Source organism: Fukomys damarensis, unplaced genomic scaffold (genome assembly GCF_012274545.1).
Source record: "Fukomys damarensis isolate Sample0158 unplaced genomic scaffold, DMR_v1.0_HiC HiC_scaffold_11, whole genome shotgun sequence".
Lineage (NCBI taxonomy): Eukaryota > Metazoa > Chordata > Mammalia > Rodentia > Bathyergidae > Fukomys > Fukomys damarensis.
In genome coordinates, this window is record NW_022900923.1 from 16,771,247 (window position 1) to 16,789,528 (window position 18,282).

At 39.0% G+C, this 18,282-nt stretch overlaps 1 protein-coding gene and 1 pseudogene across 3 annotated transcripts in view; one reads left to right on the forward strand and one right to left on the reverse strand.

Moving 5' to 3' along the window:
* Tnfsf4 (TNF superfamily member 4) overlaps window positions 1-18,282 on the reverse strand; it is a 114,105-nt gene that overhangs the window by 45,742 nt on the left and 50,081 nt on the right. The window contains exon 1 of one of the 3 annotated variants that reach the window (XR_782458.2): window positions 4,260-4,328. The exons of 1 other annotated variant lie outside the window; for it this stretch is intronic. Coding sequence is in view for 1 of the 2 variants with exons in the window: in XM_010635607.2 (XP_010633909.1) it covers window positions 4,260-4,313 (54 nt within the window). In the remaining variant the exon portion in view is untranslated. Of the gene's footprint in view, window positions 1-4,259; window positions 4,404-18,282 lie in introns of those variants that run through there. One more of the 3 variants, XM_010635607.2, reaches the window with a different exon arrangement.
* Window positions 2,433-3,507, forward strand: LOC104870173 (annotated as a pseudogene).

The window sequence follows — 18,282 nt, forward strand, 5'->3', positions numbered from 1 at the left end:
GAAGGGAGGGCAGAGGTAAGGGGAAAAAATGAGAATCAAGACTTGTCATGTAGAGGTACAAGATCCCAACAATAAATGTAACTGTACTGTATCCCTAAAATGTACCAATAAACTCAATTAAAGCTGAAAAAAAAAAGTCTCTTTTATCACCAGGAAAACAAGAAAAGCAGACATCCTGAATGTATTTGATGTGGTAGTCACTGTGCTAAGTGTCTATAGGTAATGTGTTATCTAATCTTTACTGCAACCCTTTGAGGGAAATTTGATTACTTTTTTTTTTGGTTCTAGGGTGTAACTGTACTGTATCCCTAAAATGTACCAATAAACTCAATTAAAGCTGAAAAAAAAAAGAGTCTTTTATCACCAGGAAAACAAGAAAAGCAGACATCCTGAATGTATTTGATGTGGTAGTCACTGTGCTAAGTGTCTATAGGTAATGTGTTATCTAATCTTTACTGCAACCCTTTGAGGGAAATTTGATTACTTTTATTTTTTTGGTTCTAGGGATTGAACGCTGGACCTTGTGCTTGCAAAGCAGGCGGTGGAAACACTGAGCTAAATCCCCAGCCCTGATTACCTTTTTATACTGTTTTTTTTGTTTTTTGTTTTTTGCTTTTTGTTTTTTTTTTTTTTTTTTTTTTTTGGTACAGGGGATTGAACTCGGGTCCTTGCGCTCACAAGGCAGGCCACCGAACTACTGCACTAAATCCCCAGCCCTGATTACCTTTTCAACGATGAAATAACCTCTGAGAAATTTACTAGGTTGCCCTAAGTCATTACTTCCATCATTTATTCACCAAATTAATAAACATTTATTGAGTACCTTTTCTAGAACTGATATACATAACTCTAAGGGAAGAACAAACACTAAGAGTGCTTACATTAAAACATAATCAACCATGCAAATAGTGCAAGAAGTAATTATAAAAATTATGAAGAAAACTAAGGTAGGTAGAAAGCTAGGGATCAAACAGAGACCCGCACGGTAGGAAGGGAAGGTTCAGGAAAAGGTTTGGAGAGAAGGAACAGCCAGTCTGACACCTCCCAGGCAGAAACATGGCCAGTAAACAGTGGAGCTAGGATTTAAAATCAGATCTGAGACATGCAGACTTGTATCTCTCTATCATGGCCAAAATCAAGGAGTATTTCATTTGTTTATGTGGAACAGGCTTGTGAGGATAAGCTTTTCAAATTATCTCCAGTAAAACCAAATTTGTACTCCAAATTACTGAAGAAGTGATCCAGAGAAGGACGCTTCGAGGCCCTGTTTGGAAGTAAAGAAACCTTCTCCAGACGCCTACAGAGAAACTTTGCGGAATGCCTTCCCTTGCAAGGAATTTCAGAGAGGAGATTCATATGCAGTATATTTCCCAGCCCTTGTGGCTTTAAGACACATAATTTATGGCAAGTGAATTTGTGGTAGAGTCCATCTTTTAGAGAAAATTCCTTTTTGAGAAGAATGCAAAGAGAAGAGTAAGATATTATTTATCTCTTAATTAAATACAAGGCTACTTACTGCTCAGCCTGGATGTTTCTAACTTTTACTTTTAGAGTCAGAGAATTGCGTCATTTCATGTTGAGAAAGAACATTTCTCGTTGAACATCCACCATCCATCAGTCCCACCACGCCTCCCCACGGAGAGCCACTGGGACTCACAACATTGTTCGGTGATTTCAGAATCAATCTGAGAAAGTCTATTCATTTATTATATATTATTAAATGTTATATAACTATGTGTTAATTTAATACATTATTAAAGTTGTTGATCATAGGCTTCAGCGACAGTAAGTCTGCAAACCCACTAGCCAGCTCATAGGTACAATGGCAAACCCAGATTTCCTTCTTCCCTATAAGCCCACTCCCCTTAATACATATGATCCCACACCTGCTCCCACCAGGGCCTGGCCATGGAACTTTCTACGTTGGTCCGTCTTCTGCAGCGCTCCAGAGGACCTTCCTTTTTTCTGTAATGTTACCTGTCCTTCCTGAGAATAGATGATTCATCTCACCCACACCCTCTTTCCAAGGCTTTCCTCACATCCTCCTCTGGTCAAGAGCAACTTCCTCTCCCGAGGAATTTGCATTGCTTCTCCTTCCCCTGATAAGCGAGGCTAGTGGGCTTTTACACAGTTACTCAAATGTCGTATTATCCTGAGAGAAGAGCCTGGGTGGGGGGGAGAAGAGAGGCTGAGAAGGTCAACTTCAGACCTCTTCTAGTATAGAGGAATCTGTGGCCTGAAGGCACAGAACAATCTTTCAGTTCCTGATAGTACCTTAAAGGAAACAAGATTTACATAAAATACAGAATTGCTTGTTGGGACTTTTAGGCACAGTCGATACATTTATTTTTCTATGGAAGCACTATTTCTTTCCTGTGTAATTTATGTTCACATTAGAAATGAATAAAAAGTCAGGTAGAGCTAGGATGCAGAGCGGCTGTGCCTGACCGCACGTCTGACGCGAGCTCGGGTGGGTTAGAGAGTAGGGGGCGATAGTTGGGGGTGGTGGGAGAAGGAGGCGGCGAATCACTTATAAATGGAGCCCAAGCAGGACCCGAAGCCCGAGTTTCAGGAAGGTGAATGAGTACTGTGCTTTCACGGGCCTCTTCTTTATGAAGCAAAGTGTGTAAATGTTGCCATAAAGGACAAACAAGTAAAATACTTTATACATTACAGTGGCGGGAATAAAAATTGGGACGAATGGGTTCCAGAAAGCAGAGTACTCAAATATGTGGACACCAATCTACAGAAACAGCGAGAACTTCAAAAAGCCAATCAGGAGCAATATGCAGAAGGAAAGATGAGAGGGGCTGCTCCAGGAAAGAAGACATCTGGTCTGCAACAGAAAAATGTTGAAGTGAAAACAAAAAAGAACGAACAAAAAACCCCTGGTAATGGAGATGGTGGCACTACTAGTGAGACAACGCAGCCTCCTCGGAAGAAGAGGGCCCAGGTAGATCCTACTGTTGAAAATGAAGAAACATTTATGAACAGAGTTGAAGTTAAAGTAAAGATCCCTGAAGAGCTAAAACCGTGGCTTGTTGATGACTGGGACTTAATTACCAGACAGAAACAGCTCTTTTACCTTCCTGCCAAGAAGAATGTGGATTCCATTCTAGAGGACTATGCAAATTACAAGAAGTCTCGAGGAAACACAGATAATAAGGAGTTCGCTGTTAATGAGGTTGTAGCAGGGATAAAAGAATACTTCAATGTGATGCTGGGCACTTAGCTCCTCTACAAATTTGAGAGACCACAGTACGCTGAGATTCTTGCTGATCACCCTGATGCCCCCATGTCCCAGGTGTATGGAGCACCACATCTACTGAGATTATTTGTACTAATTGGAGCAATGTTGGCCTATACACCTCTGGATGAGAAGAGTCTTGCTTTATTACTGAATTATCTTCACGATTTCCTCACGTATCTGGCGAAGAATTCAGCAACTTTGTTTAGTGCCAATATTATGAAGTGGCCCCACCTGAGTCCCATCAGAAAGAAGTGTGAGGCACTCTCACCCGCGTCTGATCTCTGTCAACACGTTTTCATTCCTAGTCCTTCTCTTGTACAAATGATGTACTTTGAAGATGTTAGTGTATAACAGAGTTGATGTTTTGATTTTAAACAGAAAATAAAAGGGGTTACAGCTCCTTTTTTCTTTTTCCTTTTCATTTCAAAGTTGCTGCCCGTGTATTCAGTGATGGACAACAAAGAGACATGGTGTAGAGTGTTTTATTGCTTAGTTGACAAAGCTACTTTTGAATGCTGGTGGTTCTATTCCTTTGACACTACACACTTTCATAATGCGTGTTAATGCTATATGACAAAATGCTCTGATTCCTAGTGCCAAAGGTCCAATTCAGTGTATATAACTGAACACACTCATCCATTTGTGCTCTTTTTTTTTTTTTTTTTTAAACGGTGCTTAAAGAGCCTTTTCTTTGCAAGTCATCCCTGTTGTTCCTTAGGCATTTTATCTTTGCTCAAATTGTTGAAGAATGGTGAACTGTTTCATGGTTTTTGTATTTGTGTCTAATGCACGTTTTAACGTGATAGATGCAATGCATTGTGTAGCTACAGATTTCTGGAAAAGTCAATCTTTTAGGAATTGTTTTTCAGATCTTAAATAAATTTTTTTCTTTAAATTTCAAAAAAAAAAAGTAAGGTAGAGTTGTCCAGCTGATCACCTGTCCACCCCACCCCACCCCATTTCTGTTTTACTCACCTTTGAGTGTGCTCCTACCAAATGGTCTACTCACCATCTTTCTAGAGGACCCAGGCCCTCCATGGATGACTGCAAGAAAATCCTTCATATGGTGCCTTCAAGTCCTGTTTCTGGTCCTTAGTTCCTTTATCTGTGGAAGTTGAGTGCCTCAGAAACTGAGTGCTTCCTGAGGGTCTCTCTGTGCAGCCACAGGTATTTCCAAAATAAAAGGATAGTGTAGAAGGTTATGACAAAAGAGAAGAGCTAAAAATAAAGATGTTAAGAAATGTCTTAAAGGAAAACAACCATTTGATTTTATGACCATAAATAGGCTATATGTAATCTAATTTTTGCAACTATGGAAGCATAAAACAGTAAGAGACAATGGGATTCAGTATACTTTTGTTCGGATCCCAATTTTGCCATTACATAAGTATATAAAGTAGGGCAAAGTGATTAATCTCTAAAGACATCGGTTTTCTCCCCTGAAAGTACAAGGAAGAGTTTTTGAGTACAAAGGTACTGTTGTAGGATACCGGAGCCAGGAAACAGGCAGCACCTGGAGGTTTGGAGGAAGTAAACAATTTTATTTACACCAATGGACCTGATCGGGATCTTTCCCCAAAGAGGTCAGGCCCAGAATATCGGCAGGCCAGCATTTTTATAGGGTTGCAAGCAGGAGGTACAGAAGCAGAAGCAGAGTACTTGACAGTCTGTGGTTGGTTGGTTACGTGACATTTTTTTGCATTGTTTTTGACATGGCTTAATTCCATCGGAGTTTCCCTGGGAATGTAGCAGGCAGAGTTTATACAAGGCAGAGCAGCAGAGAAGGGCAGAGCAGGGGAGTTTGGGCAGGACTTTCTGAACCTGTGATGCTCCTCTGGTGCCAGATCACAGAAGTTGTCGTTTCTACTCAGGTACATTCTACAAAGAACATGGTTACCTAGATAAGCCATAATTGTTTAATAACAGCTAACTCATTGTTGTCCAATTGAGATATTTCCATCTGCCTGGAAATTCCCTTTTACTACTAGAATGACTTCTGAGAGCCCACAGAGTCATAGGACAAAATCACGGGCTATGGTATCAATCAGATTCAATCTTTGGGCCAGGGATTTGGCTCAGTGGCTCTGCTGCCTGCCTTACAAGTGCAAGGACCAGAGTTCGATCCCTGGTACTGAAAAAACAAACTACAGATTCAATCTTTGTGTATATGGTACTGTACATCATTTCTAAGATAAAGATGATGATCTCTGTTGCACTGGACTATCAAAAAATTTAAGCACTGTGTGACTCAAACATCAATTCTTGGCATGCAAAATGCCACTTTCCTTTTGTCCCTTTCTTTAATGCTTTGTTCTCAGTGCCTATTAGGTCCAGTTTGCTCAGGAACTATTCCTGCCTTCATCCCAGAGCAAAACCTATTAGTGAAAGAATGTAACTGTTAACAATATTACCAACATTAACTATGAACTTTCAGCAAGAATCAAGCTATGGCTGGAGGGCAGTGAAGAGAAACTCTGTAGACCTGGGTTTAATCCTAGTACTTCTTGAGGAGACCAAGGCCCAGATAAACCTGAGGACATAATAAACTTAGTTCTACTCTCCCTTCAACTAGAGTCCTCTATCCACCTCCAGTGTCAAAATACGGAAAGCACCTGACATTTATGGAAAGCTTTTGACTTTTTCCATCATATTTTCATCTTCACAAAGACCCCACAGAGTAGATACAACAGATCTTGTTATCCCTAGCGCACAGAGTTGACACCTGCAACCTACAAAAGATTACTCAGCCAGCTTGTGACAGAACGGAAAGAAAGGTTCTGATCCCTTGTCCTCCACTACGATTTCTTTTCTGCCATGGCAGGAAGTCCTCGATGTCTGTTTGTCCTCACTGGGAGAGGAGCCTACAATGGCTACAGGGGCACTGCATCAGAGATTAGAAACTCTCTCTCCAAGTCAGTTATCTATAACCTTGTCCTTACATCCTGTTCCTCCCTTCTTTATTCCCGTAGAATCAGGTACACAGAATTGGGTTCGTCATGGCCCTCACTTTGTGGCACAGCGTTATTACCAGTCAAAGCACTGTCCCTCATTTGTTGTATCATACTTTGCTATGTTTCTATCTTCATCCCCCACCTTCACTCCCTTCTTCCGTGGATATTACCTTTCTAATCCACCTTTCATACACTTATGTTTGGAGAGAGATAGGTATGGGTAGAGATACACGTATTTTTTAAATATGTGGTGTGTTTTGTGTTTGGGTTCTCATTTAAATAAACGAAGTTGTTTCTATAATGGTTTTTCTGTTTCTTAAGATGTTCTTAATATATTTTTGAGATTTATCTATGTTGCAAAATATAACTAAATTATATTATTGACTAATCTGAGAAGTCATTCATTTCATCACATTTATTTATCTATATCTTAGCAATCGAGAGTCATATATTTTGCTTCTGATTCTTCACTACCACGAATACCACATGGCTGAACAACATAGCAAGCATCTTCTAAGGGCTGTCCTGTGATTTATTTTTAGAAACAAAGGTGCTAGTTGTAAAGATATGCTTAATTTTATGATTTAGGTGATATTTTGTCTCAAAATAATGGAACCAGTTTATATAGTTCCCAGGAGCGCGTGAAGATCCCATTTCCCCATATCCTCATTGGCTCATATCATCTGACTTCCTAATCTTTGCTAAATTTTAAGGGTAAGGAAATATTGTTATTTTAACTCACATTGCCTTGATTACTGAGATTTAGCTTTTCTTCAAATAGTTATTAGCCATGGGATTTCTCCAGTTGGATTGCTACCAGCTGGTTAGCTGCATCCCTTGATCATGTTTTACAGCTGAATTTCCTGTCTTTTTTCTGGTGAGTTTTTGGGAATTATAGTCCAGACATCAATCTCTTCTAGGTTTAGACCTTGCCATCACATGCTGTACTAGTCAGCTTTCCTGCCAGTGGTACAAAGTACCTAGCACCCACAATTAAAGGAAGAGAATTTTTTTTTTTTTTTTTTGGTACCAGGGATTGAACTCGGGTCCTTGTGCTTGCAAGGCAGGCCACCGAACAGCTCAGCTAAATCCCCAGCCCCTTAAAGGAAGAGAAATTTAATTTGGCTGGTGGCGTCAGGGGTGTCAGTCCACGGTTGGCAGCCACCGAAACATCATGGTGAAAAGCCATGGCAGAGAAAAGCTGCTCAGTTTATGGCAGCCAGAAATCAGAGCACAGAAGAACCCCAGCACATGATACGCCCTCCAAGGGCACCCCCACAGTGACCCACCGCCAGCTGGGCCCCACCTCTTAACAGCACAGCCATGACATCAGTGGATGTCCACTGACAAATACGGTGTCCTCATGACTCCCATCCCTATAACAGAAGAAGGCTTGTACACATGACATCTGCAGCAGACCAATGAGACAGGCAGCAGTTTATTAGTAACGTACACTCATGGCCAGGGAAGTGAGAATACCGAACGCTATGGGGAATTTGGCAGAACCGCACAAAGAAGCAGAGTGAACCAGCAAGGGCTGCAGAAGGCGGGCTCGGTAGTGCCAAGAAGATAGGGGGTGGTTTGCTTCCTGTGGGAGGGTGTGATGTACTCATTTAAATAATTTCATGGGCTAATGGGAAGGTGAAACCCATTAGGCTGAGAAGCAGCTAGAGGGCAGCTGGTCTGGCCAGTAGTGGAACTAACCAGGTAGGGAGCCTTTCACTTTGGGTGGAAAGCATATTTGGCAGAGAAGGACACTCACAGAGCTGCACTTGAAATTTTAGGTCTACAGTATGTGATGCTCACAGTTTCTCACTACATCCCTCTTTGCAATAAATCATGCTAACCTGACTTTGAATACAGCCATGTATTGCTTAACAATGGAGATACTTCCTAAGAAATGTGGTCAGGCCATTTTGTCACTGCGCGACCATCAGAGTCTACTCAGTGGCTATGATGTCAGTAAGTAATGTAATGTTATGAGACCACTGTCATATAGGCAGTCTGTTGCTGACCAAAATGTCATTACACAGTGTGTGACTGCACACAAAAAGAAAAACAACGTACCCTTCAAAGTCTGAAATGAAATTAGTCTCATGATTAGTTAGCATGTTAGGCCACAACGTTTTCTCTGATGAAAAGACGAGAGTGGTCAAAATATTCCTCTCATTTTGGAATGATCAGCTTGCTATACTGACGGAGGGGTTCTCATTAGCCATAGGTACTTCTACTCTGTTATCTACCCTCCAAACACCAAGAATAGGCTAGCAATGGGACCTTGAACCATCCAGGTGGTTAGAGACTCCCTTCTTTAGGCTGGGCAAAAGAGACGTAGATAATAGCAGGGTATTGCTTGACAATTCTGTATGGAAGAGTGGAGAAGAGGATTTCTTTAGCTAGTAATTGTGTCATTTTCTCACATAAGGAAGCATTTATTTAGGGTTTAGCATGAAATTATACAAAAAAAATTTGTATAAACACAAATCCACACTGAGTCATAACACAGAGCAAAGGACAACATAAAAGCAAAGAAAACTAACTGGCAGCTTATACAGTTGGTTGTGTCCTCATTTTGTTGTGATTAAAAGAAGTAGAATTGAAGTCAGAGAAGAAACTATTCTATGGTAGGTAGAACTGCGAGTATGTTGCCTTAGGTAGCAAAGGAGTTTTGCAAATGTAATTAAATTAAGGACTTAGAGATACTAATCACATGAATCCATTGAAGCAGAGAAACTTTTCCAGAGGAAAATGTGACTATGGGATAATAGAGAGATGAAATGTTGCTGGCTTTGAAGATGGAGGGAGAGAAATAGCCAATAAACACTGGCAGACTTTACAAGTAAGAAAGGCAGAAAACTAAATCCCCCAAAGTCTCCAGAAGGAAATCCCTGCTGATATTTTGATTTCAGTCTGGTGAGACTCATGTCAAAGTTCCCACCTACAGAATGGTGAAATAATAAATTTGTTTTGTTTTTAAGATATTGGCTTTGTGGTAATTTATTATAGCAGCCATACGGGGGGAAACACTAAGACATTTCCTTAATTCTGGCAATTCTGAAAATAGACATCTAGCCACCCCCAAAACAAAACATGGAAAAGCAAATTGCAACTTCCTTCTGACAAAAATCTTTCCATTTCCTTAGGACTTCCCCATTTATATCACCGCCCTCCTGTCATCTGCCCTCTCCCGCACTTGTTAAAAACCTCACCCACCAATTCACAGTGATGCTTCTGAGCCTCTTTTCTCCTTTGGCTTCATGTCCCCGGACACACGAAGACCTCCCATTCTTCCCAAATCCTTGTCTTCTGTCCCACTAGCTGGTGGTGAGGATTTTTTGCAACTCCTCTTTTATGTTTCTTCTCTTGCCTGAGTCCTTTTCTACTCCACAAGAATTTTAATCATGTCTCTGTGTCCACATAATAGGCTCCACATAGTGAATCTTGATAAATCATTGGAGGAGTTTTCCAAAATTGGGAGTGGCCACTTGCCATTTCCAAATATGAGTGAACTCACATAATTTTCTCAGGGTGGGGAGCTATGTATCATCTTTTGCTTTCATCAGCCCTGCAAAAACTTCCCCTAATCTTGTAAATGTCAATTCATAAATGAACAAAGACTAAATACTTAAATCATAGAGCCAGAAAAGCTATGGAAATAATGCATTTGACAGAATAAAGGTCTGTGTCATCACTGGAGCTGTAATGGTAGAATCAAACAAAAACATTCCAAATGAAATGGATTATTTATTATGTCTTAGGACTAAGACCTATGTCTCAGTGACACAGTAAGAGGAAAAGTGTTAGCTAGACAGTGCTATGGTTCAAAAATATAGATGATTCTACTGAAGCGAGAGATGTGAGCCACAAATGACCATGAGCAAAGAAATGCTGGAAGACTGAAACTATTGGAGAGCACCTGACCCATGAAGGTCAAGCTACCCAGGTGACATATGGATATGTGTAGTAGCATGTTGTGAATATCTTTGTGCCATGAGTGTGTGTGTGTGTGTGTGTGTGAGTGTGTGTTTCTAGAAAAGTAATACATACTTAAAGAGCGTGTCACTTCTTAGTGCTGTTCCTATGTAACTGGCTTTTATTTTTGCCTGTGTTGCCTTATTTCTCATTTTTTAATTTTTTGCCTGCGTTACTTTAAAAGAGCATTGATATACAGGAATGTACCTGGCATGATCCTAATTTTATTGGTGCGATGACTGGCATAGATTATACTGCATCTGTAGTTTTTCAACAGAACTTTAAAGAACCCTTGGTTCCTATTGAAGAGAACTAGGAGAGCAGAGTGGAGAGGGCCCCACTCCAACAGCAAAGCAGCTTCTCTGTTGCCTGTTTTCTCTGTGACTTGGTTTGATATTTCATTTTTAAAAAGATGAATCAGACAGCACTTTTCTCTTTGAAACTTCTGAGACCACCATAGTAGGCAAATTGTATAGGCTTTCATGCATGGTTTTACAGATATAAAACATTTCTTAAGGATAATTTTTTAAATGTTTATCATTTGTCATAATATTTAATTTTTCATTGAAATGAATTGCTTTTGGAGAGGTTATTCTGAGTTCCCTGGCTTTTTTCATCATTCAGAATGTGAATTTATTACAAACCGTTGACTACTTAATGAGAACTTTCTAAGAAATATTGAACACAAATCTGCTGAAATGTTTAGCAATAGTGTTGACATGAAATACAGTATTTTAATCTATTTATTAGCACACATATTAAGATACTGGATGAAAAATCTGTTTCCTCTCAGATCTCAATCACCACTTAAAGTACAAAAAAATGACATATAACTTTGCATTCTCCATTCCCTCTTGCTGCCCCTACACACACACACACACACACACACACACACACACACACACACACACGATCACCTCAACCACATTCTATTGGCATCTGCCTCTCAAGTCCTCAGTCCTCTGAATATTTCTCTTTCTCTTTTCAAACATTCCCAGGTCTCAGACAAGAACTTGGGAGTTGCTCCACTTTGCCCACGTGTGTAGAATCTCCATTTCTATATGAATTTGCTTCTTTCTGTAATGGCTCCTTCTTACCTTTTCCCAGGAAAACCCAATGCCTGACATGTTGTCCACTCTCATCCCCCACCAAAACTGGTCTAAAAAAAAAAAAACAGATGGATAAACTCTCTTAAGTTTACATTGGCAATAAGTGTAAATGTGTCCTCTCTAGTTGTCCTTTTAACAGGTGGGCTCTCTCTGGAGGCAGAAATTTCCTTATCCCTGAATATCTCGGCCATGGCTCCTGGATAACCCTTTGTGTGAAAATGAAAAAGAAAAAGGAAAAGCACAGGATGGTGAGTTAAACTGTGGTGGGAGATGATCCAGTGGCATCATTATAAGGCAGAACACATGGTCCACTCTGGGTGAAGAAGGAAGAAAGGACTATGGCTGTGATGACTTACAGTGAGGTTTTCTCTTATGATTAATAGGAAAGATTGAAAATTCTAGGGGGAACTGAGCCTACCAAGAGTCTCTACTGAGAGTGTTAGACAGAAAAGAGAGAAACCTGAACCTCAGCCATGAGATAATAGTGATCATTGAATTTATTTGTTTTTCTATTTTGTTTTACCTAGAGCTAACTCAAGGTTTTAGATACTTTCTCCTAGTTTTTTGTTTTTCTGTTTTTAAAATCATCAAAACAAGCACTGGATGGTACAAGTAAAATTGCTATGCACATGTTTTCAATGACTAAAAGATAATTAGACCAAACTTGACCCTACTTAGCTCATTCATTCAATTAAATAACTATTTTGCCCCTACTAGGTCCCAAGCCCTGTGATACATTCATGAACACAGAGACAAGGTTTCTTCTGTCTTTACTTACAGGCTAACAGACAAAATAGATTATTAAGAATTTAAAATAAACTAAGAAAGTTTTATGTTAGAGAAGTCCAACACTCACATTATACTTAATTCAGAAGTATAGAATGTTTCCTGGAGAAAGGAATATTTCAGCTGATGAGTAGGAAGGGAAGGAAGGGTATGTTTCAGATAAAGAGAAAAACATATTTCTCCACACAGGAGGAAGCATGTGGCCTTTTCAAGTAGCAAAAACAAACTCATCATGGTGGGAATGTAAGTGGTCAGAGATTAGACAAGAGAAATAAGTATGAGCCAGTCAAGGTGTATTTTGTAAGGCATGTTATAAAATTTAGAGCTTTTGTAAACAGCAACGGAAAGCTGCTAGAAGGTTTTTAATTACGAAAAATCAGGACACAGTGGCACACACCTGTAAGACCAGCGCTCTGGAGGTTGAGGCAGGAGGATCACTGTGAGTTCGAGACCAGCCTGGGCTACATAGTGAGTTCCAGGACAGTGTCAACTACATAGTGAGACCCTGTCTCAAGAAAAAGAAACAAAGAAAGAATAATAATTTAAGTTTTAGAAGCATCACTTTGATAACATCAATAAAAGATGAGACAGTAACAAACAAAGAGGAAATAAGGCCAGAAAGGTAGACACAGCAGCTGAAGGTAAAGCAGAACTTAAAAAGAAAGTTCTTTAGATGAAAACAATCTAGCAGCTCCCAATTAAGGTCCCCCCACTTCCTGTAACTACTGACCTCCCCCTGGTACTGATAAGGTAGACAGTCATAGTCCTGTAAATAAAGTTATAACCCCTGAGGAACCATATGCTCTGTAAACAACTATGTTCTGTACACAAAGTTTATGACACTTCTCCTATGTTTCCATAAGGAGACACTGTCGGCCTGCACACCACCAGCCCCAGTGAGGAAGGCAAGATTTGGAAGGCCGCCCTGAGATCTGCTCTCCCTCCAGCCTGCTTGGGTCCATTCAGTGGGACCAGGTAGCTGCACCCTCCCCTGCCTGCTCCACCACCAGCTCCAGCGAGGAAGGTAGCTGCATGGATGCCCCTGAAACACCCCCACCCCACCCCATCTCCACTCTCAGATGTCCTGATTGGGCCAGTCTTTGAACCTACTCTGCAGAGGCATAGGTGATCATGAAGGGTATTTTTCTGAGCTCCCAACTTTGAACATCTTTAAAGAAAGGGTGGGGGAAACCTGTAACAGAACTGTGTGGAGTTCAACCCTGCAGGTTGGGGAACTCAATCTGGGCCTTGTGGCCTGAGGTCAGTCTGAGTAACATGGATCTGCCATTGGCTAGTTGAGATCAGGGGACTTGGTTCTGCACATGGCTGTGCACATGGTATATTATGACAGCAGAGACATAGTCTGAAAGAGGCCCTTCAAATTCATTTTGTTTTCTTTCTTTTCCTCATTCTACTCTGCAAATTCTTTCTTTTTTCTGTCCTCTTTCTCCAACTCAGTCTCTTCCTCCACTATATTATCCCTCATCTCCCTTTTTATTCCTGCTCCTGCCCTAACTCAGACTTCTTCTTTTATCATTTTTTCTTTTTTCTTTATGTTCTTTTCTCCTGTCATTTTACCTCACTCATGGGTCAATAGTTTCAAGGGAAAGTGAGCCCTTATTAATGTTAAGGGGATATATTCTTGTCCTTATTCTTGCACTGTGTGTATCCCTTTTGAATTTAATAGTTTCATAAAGATTATATGGTCATTCTATGTCCTCTGGCTTCACTTGAAACCTTCTCCAATTCTTACACTTATCTACTCTTCTCATCGTAACTCTGTCTAAGCCCCCATCCTAAATGGTAAAGATGCTATGTTGAAAAGTGTATTCACTGCAAACATATTTTGGGCTACTTCTTAATTTTAATTTAATTCACATGGCTTAAAGGTGCTAGATTAAGTGGTCAATTTTCAACTGTGCTTAATCCTATTGTGCTGCTGATTGTATCAATTGGGATAAAGGATTGTGATTGATTTAATGAGTTGTTTTCTCCAATATTATGAATATGAGAATGTCTATGAGTCATTAGAGACTCAAAAGCTAAAGCGCAACTATATCAGGAAGATTTAAGTAATAACCCAGAAATTAAACCACAGACAACCCAACAACAAAAATAAAAATGAGAAAACACTTAAGCAAGACACACAGACAGACTTCCAGTTCACCAATGGCAAACAGTAGGGCAAATGAGGATGAAAAGTCTGATAGTGAACCTCCAGGACACTCAGAACTCACAGCACAGGAAGTAACAAAACAGATCAATCAGGCTCTAGAAAAATTCAAAACAGAAATAATTGCCCAGATAAACATAGAGATGATGAGCAAAATGGAAGTCATGATTCGAGACTCTAGAACAGAAACTGAGAAAAAAAAAATAGATGAGCTCAGGACCATGATAGAAACCATGAAGGCTCAGCATAAGAAAGAAATGGAAACAATGAATGCACATTCATTGAAGAAATGGAATCCATAAAACAGATTCAAACAGATATCCAAGAGATGAAAAACTCTATTGAAAGTGTATGCAACAGAATAAAATAATGCGAAGATAGAATCTCCGATATAGAAGATAGGATTGCAGTCAGTGACTGTGAAAAGAGAGATCTCTTAAAAAAAGTAAGGGATCATGAGAAATCAATCCAACAATTCCTAGATGATGCAAAGAAGAATAACATAAGACTGATAGGAATCCATGAAGTAGCAGGAGAAAATACAAATGACTTTAAAAAGCTGTTCACAGAATTAATGACAATAAACTTCCAAAAACAGAAGGGAAGAATTAGACATACAGATATGTGAGGCATATAGAACTCCAACTAGCCATGATCAAAAAAAATCTCCACCAGGGCCAGGGATTTAGCTCAGTGGTTTGGTGGCCTGCCTTGCAAGCACAAGGACCTGAGTTCAATCTCCAGTACCAAAAAACAAAACAAAACAAAAAAAATCTACACTTGACATATAATAATCAAAATCCCAGAAATCCAACAGAAGAACAAAATACTACAAACAGTAAGAGAAAAGAAACAAATCATATGCAAAGGAAAGACCATGAGAATCACAGCAGACTTTTCAACACAAACCCTCAGGTTAAGGAGAGCCTGGAGTGAGGTATTTCAAGTCCTAAAAGAAAACAGCCTCCAACCTAGACTGATGTATCCTGCAAAACTCTTTTAAAATGGATGGGGAAATAAGATACTTCCATGACAAAGAACACCTGAGAAACTTCATAAATACCAAACCAGCACTACAAGGAATTCTAAACACTATCCTAGAAAAAAAAACAATAAAGGTCACAATACCATGAGGCCCAACAGACCAAATCAAATAAGCAAGGCAAGAAACTAAAAGGAGAGGGCAAAAACTTAAAAAGAGTCAACAAAAGGATAATAACATGACAATAATAAGTTAGTATATATCAGTTATAACCACCAATGTCAATGGCCTCAATTCATCAATCAAGAAAATAGACTGGCAGAATGGATTAAGAAGCAAAATCCAACAATATGTTGTATACAAGAAACACACCTAGTGCAAAAAGAAGCCCATAGACTGAAAGTAAAAGGATGAAAAGCAATTCTCCACATGATATTAGCCCAGAAAGAAGCAGGGGTAGCAATCTTATTAGCAGAAAAAGCAAATTTCAAGCCAAAACTGATTGAGAGAAACAAAGAAGGCCACTACATCCTTGTAAAGGGAACAATTCAAGAGGAAGAGATGACAATCATAAACATATATGCACTAAATATTAATGCCCCCAACAATATAAAACAAATATTAAGAAATATGAAAAACCAAATAAGCACTAATACAATTGTAGTGGGGGATCTAAATACCCCACTTTCACAAATAGACAGATCATCTAGGCAAAAAGTCAACAACAAAATACTAGAACTGAACCAAGCTTTTGAATGCATGGACTTAGTAGACGTCTATAGAGTGTCCCACCCCACAAAATCAGAATATACATTCTTTTCAGATGGACATGGGTCATTCTCCAAGATAGATCACATACTAGCTCACAGAGCAGGTTTGAATAAATGCAAAAGAATCGAAGTTATTCCCTGTATATTATGAGATCATAGTGCAATCAAGCTGGATATCAATAGCACAAGAAACGATAGGAAATTCACAAACACATGGAAATTGAACAACACTCTCCTGAATAATCAATGGATCACAGAGGAAATTAAAGAAGAAATCAGACAGTTTTTACAAATAAATGAAAATGCCAATAAAATATACAGGAATCTATGGGACACAATGAAAGCAGTTTTACATGGAAAATTCATAGCACTGAATGCCTACACTAGGAAAACAGAGCGGGCTCAAATAAACAACCTCATGATGAATCTTAGACTCCTAGCAAAACATGAGCAAGAAAAACTCAAAGCTCAAAAAAGAGAGGAAATGATAAAGATTAGAGCAGAAATCAAAGCAATGGAAAATAAGAAAGTGGTACAAAAAAATAAATGAATCAAAAAGTTGGTTTTTTGAAAGAATAAATAAAATTGACAAACCCTTAGCTAACCTTATCAAAAAAAGGAAAGAAAAGGCTCAGATCCATGCAATCAGGAATGAGAAAGGCGAAGTCACAACAGATCCAACAGAAATCCAGAGGATCATTAATACCTACTTTGAGAATCTGTACTCTAATAAATTGGAAAGCACAGAAGAAATGGACATTTTTAGATACTTATGAATTACCAAAACTGAACAAAGAAGATAAAAATGTTTTAAACACCCCAATTACATTTAGTGAAATTGAAAATGCAATAAAAATTTACCAAAAAAGAAAAGCCCGGGTCTTGATGGAATCAATGCTGAATTTTACAAGACATTTAGAGAAGAATTACTGCCTTTACTCTCCAAACTTTTCAATGAAATTGAAAGGAAAGCAACACTTCCAAATTCATTCCTGGAAGAAAGTATCACTTTGATTCCCAAACCAGGGAAAGATGCAACTAAAAAAGAGAACTACAGGCCAATCTCCTTAATGAATATAGATACAAAAATCCTTAATAAGATACTAGCAAACAGAATACAGAGGATCATCAAGAAGATCACACATCCTAACCAAGTCGGATTTATTCCAGGGATGCAAGGATGGTTCAACATATGTAAGTCAATAAATGTAATACACTATATTAACAGAGTCAAGGACAAAAATCATATGATCCTCTCAATAGATGCACAAAAACCATTTGACAAAATTCAACACCCATTCATGATAAAAAACCCTATAAAAATTGGAATAGATGGTCTATATTTCAACTTAATAAAGGCTATCTATGACGAACCAACAGCCAACATCATAATAAATGGCCAAAAACTAAAAACCTTCATGTTAAAATCAGGAACAAGACAAGGATGCCCACTATCACCACTCCTCTTTGATATAGTTCTGGAAACATTAGCCATAGCAATTAGATAAGAGGAAGAAATTAAAGCAATAAAGATAGGAAAGGAAGAAGTTAAACTGTCATTATTTGCTGAAGATATGATAAACTACAATGAAGACCAAAAAAACTCTACCAAAAGACTTCTAGATTTAATTAACACTTTTAGCAGAGTAGCTGGATACAAGATCAACACCCAAAAATCAATAGCCTTCTTATACACAAATAACAGACTCACTGAGAGAGAAATTAGGGAAATACTTCCTTTCACAATAGCATCCAAAAAAAATGAAGTATCTAGGAATCAGTCTAACAAAAGAAGCAAAAGACCTCTACACTGAAAACTACAGCACTCTGAAAAAAGAGATCAAAGAGGATATAAGAAAATGGAAAGATATCCCCTGCTCCTGGGTAGGAAGAATCAACATAGTGAAAATGGCCATACTAACAAAACTGCTATACAGATTCAATGCAATGCCAATTGAAATTTCACAGAACTAGAAAAAAGAATCCAAAAATTCATTTGGAACCAGAAGAGACCTAGAATAGCAAAAGCCATCCTAGGCAACAGAGATATGGCAGCAGGTATAACAATTCCCACTTTGAAACCATACTACAAAGTCACTGTGATAAAAACAGCATGGTACTGGCAAAGAAACAGAACTGAGGATCAGTGGAACAGACTGGAAGACACAAAAACAAATGCAGATGTACTCAGCTACCTCATCTTTGACAAAGGAGCTGACCATCACCACTGGAGGAAAGATAGCCTCTTTAATAAATGGTGTTGGAAAAACTGGATCTCAACTTGCCAAA